General features: G+C 45.2%; 1 protein-coding gene across 1 annotated transcript; it reads left to right on the top strand.

The window, feature by feature from the left end:
• The first annotated feature begins 101 nt into the window (after nt 1-101).
• On the top strand, nt 102-6,029 carry LOC143285141 (uncharacterized). The gene is made up of 4 exons (XM_076592367.1): nt 102-208; nt 1,774-1,909; nt 4,410-4,630; nt 5,577-6,029. Exons 1-4 carry the CDS (start codon nt 145-147, stop codon nt 5,711-5,713), a joined length of 558 nt encoding a protein of 185 aa, XP_076448482.1. The 5' UTR covers nt 102-144; the 3' UTR covers nt 5,714-6,029.
• Nucleotides 6,030-6,274: the final 245 nt, after the last annotated feature.

The raw sequence follows: 6,274 nt of genomic DNA, 5'->3' as shown, positions 1-6,274 counted from the left end.
CACACACACACACACACACACACACACACATAGAGTGCACACTATCGTGTTTCTTTAAATCCTCACGTCATTTCATGTGCCTGTGGCAACGGTTTTTTTTCTTTCGACGTTCGTCTTCCTTGTCACCTTCCTCCACACGCCAACATGGCGACTTCTACACAGACGATCGTCTGCACTCTCGTGTCGTGGCTACTGTCGGCCATTGCAGGTACAAAAACACTTTCATTTTCAAGAAGTACACCTGTTTCTTGTGTTGTTGCAGTTCCCTCTCAGTCTTCTTCGATCTTGGAACAAGTATACAAAACGATATGGTGACTCACTGACTGTTACAAAAATAAATAGGTAAAATAACGAAATTGGAACACTCCGACCTTCAAGTAAAGTTTGCAGTTGCACGACAAATTTTAAGTAACACACTTTAACGCTTTCATTTATTTGTTTTTTAATTGGTGATACACATTTTGTGTAAATTACGAACGTAGTTGAATTATGAACGTATTTGCCTGGCTGCGTATGTTTTCAGATCTGATTGTGGTTGTTGTCCCACTGACTTCCTTTATTTATTTGTTGCAGGTTTTGATTGTTGAATGTGTCGATTGGGGAGTAAAGGGCAAGACGGAGTGCCCGCGCGCGCGCGCGTGTGTGTCTGTGTGTCTGACGGTGTCTGTGTCTTAGTGAATGATGTGTGGAATTTGTCCATCTTCACGCACAAAGCATTTGAATTTAGAGCAATTGCAACGTCATGATATTTTTTGTTATTATAAATGTTGTTTCATGTGATTTTTTTTTCTTCGTGTCTATTCAAACAAATGCGACGCAACAGATGATTGTGTACCCCTTCAGTCATAGGGGCTATGGTCTAATGAATAAATCATCCGTATTCGTCGGGTCGTCTGATTGTTTCATTGCCTGTCGATATCTCTCTCATTTATCCGTGACTCTTTTTTCTATCTGTTTCTTAGTGTGTGTGTGTGTGTGTGTGTGTGTGTGTGTGTGTGTGTGTGTGTGTGTTTACGCACGGGGGGCACGAGCGTTTGTGAGTCTATGTGTCTATGTCTGTGCGTGTGTCTGTGTCTAAGACTGAAACCTGTAATTATAGAGTTCTATCGGACGTTAATCCGCAGACACTGTTCGAGCACTTGACGATGGCAGGTTTTAAGCTCCTTGCCTCACACTCATTCCGTGTGAACCGCGTTATTTGTGTTATTGTTCCGCCTCAGTGACAAGCATGGTGCCTTGTTAAGAAGCCTTCGATTCCCCACATTTGAAACAGTGTGTGTGTGTGTGTGTGTGTGTGTGTGTGTGTGTGTGTGTGTGTGTGTGTGTGTGTGTGTGCGTGCATGCGTGTGTTTATATTGTTTGTTTGGGTTTGGTTTTTTGTGTCCGTGTGTGCGTGCGCGCGCGCGCGCGTGTGTGTGTGTTTATAATATAACATTCTTTTTATGTCAAGTAATCAGTGATGTTACAATTTCTTTTTTGGTGTGTGTGTGTGTGTGTGTGTGTGTGTGTGTGTGCGCGCACGGACGCGAATGTATGTTAAAATATGTTTGTGGGTATGTGTGTGTCCGCGCGTGTGTGATTATGTGTTAATTTGATTTTCTTTGTGTTGCTCAGTTGATATTTATTCAAATGGTTGCGAAAATGTCAGTACAACAATGAGTTACTCTGACAATAAATGGTTTCAGTCAGTGATTATGTGTGTTTCTATCCGTGTGTGTGTGTGTGTGTGTGTGTGTGTGTGTGTGTGTGTGTGTGTGTGTGTGTGTGTGACAGTCACGGCGGAGGAGCTGTGCAGCCATATCAGTTACTCCTACAACTCGCATGACATGCGGAACGAGATGATGGTCAGCTTCAAGAAGTGCCAGTGGGGATGCTGCTGGAAGTTCCAGGACCCATGCTGCAGCCCGCCGTCCGTAGTGCTGTTTTGTTGTTGTTGTGTGTATGTGTGTGTGGGGGTGGGGGGGGGGGGGGTGGAGGGGGGGGGGGGAGTGGATGGGTGGGTGTGTCTGGGTTAGAGGGGTGGTTTTTATGTGTGTGTGTGTGTGGGGGGGGGGGGGGGGGTTAGAGGGGTGGTGTTGATTGTGTGTGTGTGTGTGGGGGGGGGGGGGGTAGAGGGGTGGTGTTGATATGTGTGTGTGTGAGTGGGTGTGGGTGTCTGGGTTAGCCTGGGGTGGTGGTGTTGATGTGTGTGTGTGTGTGTGTGTGTGTGTGTGTGTGTGTGTTGTGTTATCCAGCTTCGTCCATCTCATGCTTGACTTCCGTCTGACTGTATGTCTGTCTGTGCGTTCGTATGTTTGTCCTTGTGTCCATTTTTTTTTATCTTTTGATCTGTCCGATTGTCTGTTTGACTGTCTGTCTGTCTGTTTTTTACACTGTGTCCTGTCAGTCCACATTTTACTTACTCGAAATATGTCTGTTCGTCTGTGAGTTCATATGTCTGTGTGTCTCTTTTTTTTTGGTCTGAAATGTGTTTGTGTTTTCGTTTGTCAGTCCATCTTACACACACGGGGGCATAGCCTATACATTTTATTTATTTATTTATTTATTAAGGGGGGGGGGGGGGGCGGGGGGGGGGGGGGGAGGGTTTTGGGGGGGAGATGTTATTTCGGGCGGGATAGGGTGATTTAAGAAAACTTTTTAAAGTTTAAAGTACTGTGTAACCACGACTACTACAACAACTACTCATACTGCTACTTCTTTTACTTCTGCTGCTACTGCTGCTGTCGCTCTGCTACTACTACTACTACTCCCACTATTTTTATTGCTGCTGCTGCTGTACGACTACTACTACTACTACTACTACTACTACTACTACTACTACTACCATACTACATCAACGACTACTACTGATAATGTTGCTCATGATGTTATACGTCGAGTATCCGGGTATTACTACCTTCTTCATTTTCTTCTTCTGCGTTCATGGGCTGCAACTCCCACGTTCACTCGTATGAACACGAGTGGGCTTTTACGTGTATGACCGTTTTTACCCCATACTCCATTACCGATATAATAGGGCTCAACGTTCGGCTTTATCAGAGACTGACATATGCATACAGTTGAGCCAACAGCACAAAGTGACAGTTGTATGACTAATGGTCTCTCCACAGCAATGATTATTCATTTACATCTTTTTGTGAAGGACTTTGACTCTCAAACTCCATAGAAGGCGAGATCGCACTGTGTCCCAGTGCTGCAGCCTTCGGGGCCTAGTTGTCCTGTTGGCCGACAGGGTGAAGGGATGTAACTCATGGGCAAGACACTCTGTAGAGTTGAGTTTAACTCTCTCCATACGAACGGCGAAAGAGACGACGTTAACAGCGTTTCACCCCAATTACCATCATCAAAATATTGCAAGCGGAAGGCTCTTATACTGAAGAGGTGAATGTTGACAAAGAACACCACAATTCTGACGACGGAAGCTAAAGGTTGGGTCATTCAGACACCCACTGGACATCCGAGGGGTCTGTGTAGAGGAGAAGAGAGGACTGGCCGTACTGAGTGAGTTAACGACCTGTCGGCAATGAGCCCTTAAGGTCACGATGTTCGTGGCTGTGGTCTCATCCATGGGGGTGTGATGTGGTCAAGGCGTTGGTCCTGTGGTCTTGTGGGGGTGTAGTCCTGGTTACTTGTTCGAGGAGGGTCTTCGCTGTGTTCTGGCCGCTGGCGATGTCCGTGGTCCGTGCTGTGTCCTGGCTGTGTTCGGGTGGTGGAGTCCTGGTTGTCGGTCCGAGGCTGGCCCTCGTGATGTCTTGTCTTGTCTTGTCTGTGATCCTGTGGTGATCCCTATGCAGGGCAACAATCCACAAGGGGGGGGGGGGCGCGCTCTAGATGACTGATGTCTGTGTGCGACCGTTAAGCCCCCTAGTTCAGCCAGGGGAACCTGGGCCCCACACAGCATCAGTCACACACCCTGTCCTTGGTGCAAGACACTCTCCACTATAATCAAATTCTAGCCCAGATAGCCGGGACAGCAGTTACCTCGTCTGATGGTCATAATCGGACACGACTGACTATCATAATCAATGTGTGTGTGTGTGTGTGTGTGTGTGTGTGTGTGTGTGTGTGTGTGTGTGTGTGTAAGAAAGTTCATTCATTATGGATGGTCGAGCTGAGAGATGTTATCATCTGTTTCATGTTGGTCTAATTTTCTGTATTAATTTTGCGCTAACTGTGCATGTGTTGAGAATATTAATTTACATTTTGGTTGTTTGTTTGATCTTACATCTCTTGAAAATGTATTTGTACCCCCTTGTCACAAGGACTGTACTGTCAATCACAGTAAAACATCAAAGCGACTATCATACTTCACTGCAGCTGCTGGTGCTGGTGCTGGTGCTGGTGCTGGTGCAGGTGCAGCTCCACGGTATGTAATGTAACCTAACCTGCCTGCTGTTGTTCCCCTACAGGGTGGGGCTGATCGTGGGCTGTGTGATCGGGGGCTTCGTCAGCCTGATCCTGCTGGCGGGGGGCCTCTGCTTCTGCTACTGCTACTGTCGACAGCAGGAAAGCCGCACGAGGAGGCAGAGGAGGCCTTCTCGGGGCGGGGTGGTGGTGAGGTACCCCAACAACCACCCTGGTGGTGGGGGCTCCGTCCACTTCACAGCTGATGCCGACGGCTCTTCCACAGGTCAGGATTATATAATTATATGTATATGAATGTGTATTGTGTGTGCGTGTGTTTATGTAAGTTTGTGCCTGCCTATGTGTGCGTATGTGTTAGGGTAGCTGTTAGATACACATGTATGTTAAAATGTATGTATTCAGTGTGTGTGTGTGTGCGTGCGTGCGTGCGTGCGTGTGTGTGTGTGTGTGTGTGTGTGTGTGTGTGTAGTCACATTTTGGTGTGTGTATGTAACATAGATATAATGTTTTATGTTAACAAAAGCGTTTTTGTAAAGCACCTAGAGCAGATTTCTGGATAGTGTGCTATATAAGTATCCATTATTATTATTTATTATTATTGTTATTATATATTAGATGGGCTTCGTACGTGGTGGGAAGAAGAAGAGATGGTTAGTAGGGGCAGGTGCGGAAGGGTATTCTTTGTAGGGCGGGGAAGAGAGGAGGGGACGGTTGAAGGGAGGGAGGTTTGTGTAGGGGGTGGGGTAGGGGTGGGGGATGCGGGGCTGATTGCGCGCAGGTATGGCATGAATTTAAACGTAAAAAAACAACAACACACACACACACACACAAAGGAAGAAGTAAAAACGAAATGCAGTACGGGTTATTGAATACTTATAAAAGGTTTTGTATGAAATGAACAAGGAAAATGTCTGGGATTTTTTTATGTCATCGTCAGATAAAATAGTCAATTTTTATAATCATTATAAAGCAAGTAGTTTACTTTGATAGGAATTTCGAACATTTTATTCCTATGTTCTTTGGGGTTTTTTTTGTTTTGTTTTGTTTTTTCTTTGGTGACGGTTAAATTCATCCTCACTGAGTGGTGTGTTCATAAAATGACTGAAATCAGCTTAGTTGAATGCAGTCTCCATGTTCATATGATTCATGTCATAGTTCAGTTCAGCTCCTTTCAGTTCAGTTGGTGGGTTTTTTGGTGTGGTTTTTTTCAGGAATATACCAGTCTGAGAGTGACATAATGACGTCACTTCCGCCAGGAGTTTACCAGCCGCCACCATCGTATGAAGAAGTGATGGCAGGGGAGCTCAATCCTGCCTTTAAACCAGGTTCTTCTAGTCCACATCAGTGACAAAACAATACACACACACACACACACACACACACACACACACACACACACACACACACACACACACAAAACCAACAAAAAAACCAACAACAAAAAACAAACAAAAAACAAAACAAAACAACAAAAAAACAACCCACCAACAACATATCTATGCACGGAATGTGAACGACTGACAGTACATATCTGAACTTCTTTCATCTTATTTCGTATTTGTAATTAATTTTCTTAAGACTTTTTACCACGGATAATTTTCCGGTGTGAATTTTGTGGCTGCTCTCTCGGAGAGTAACATTTTTTTCATGCTTAGTATAATTATATTTGTTTGCTCATATATATTTTTTTTCCTGAGCTTAGGACTACAGAAACTGACAGCACTTGAGTTGCTGTGGGTTCTGTACTCTGCGCTCAGTGCAAGACCTCGGTGTGTGGTATCATTCACGAGAGGAAACATCGGGAAGATCGCTGGACGAGAATCAGGAACTACTGAACACCACCGCAATGACTCAGCAGCAGTGCAGTGTCTCCTTTGGTGTATGACCTCCTGGCGACCAAACATCGATA

Source organism: Babylonia areolata, chromosome 8, assembly GCF_041734735.1.
Source record: "Babylonia areolata isolate BAREFJ2019XMU chromosome 8, ASM4173473v1, whole genome shotgun sequence".
NCBI classification, from domain to species: domain Eukaryota; kingdom Metazoa; phylum Mollusca; class Gastropoda; order Neogastropoda; family Buccinidae; genus Babylonia; species Babylonia areolata.
Note: the sequence above shows the minus strand (reverse complement) of the source record. Positions and strands in the feature narration are given on the sequence as shown.

What these genes read in the sequence shown, in the direction of transcription:
- LOC143285141 (XM_076592367.1), top strand. Translation starts at nt 145, where the DNA reads ATGGCGACTTCTACACAGACGATCGTCTGCACTCTCGTGTCGTGGCTA. An exon ending in GACCCATGCTGCAGCCCGCC is followed by an intron (nt 1,910 to 4,409) that starts GTCCGTAGTGCT and finishes GTTCCCCTACAG; the next exon opens with GGTGGGGCTGATCGTGGGCT. An exon ending in TGCCGACGGCTCTTCCACAG is followed by an intron (nt 4,631 to 5,576) that starts GTCAGGATTATA and finishes GGTTTTTTTCAG; the next exon opens with GAATATACCAGTCTGAGAGT.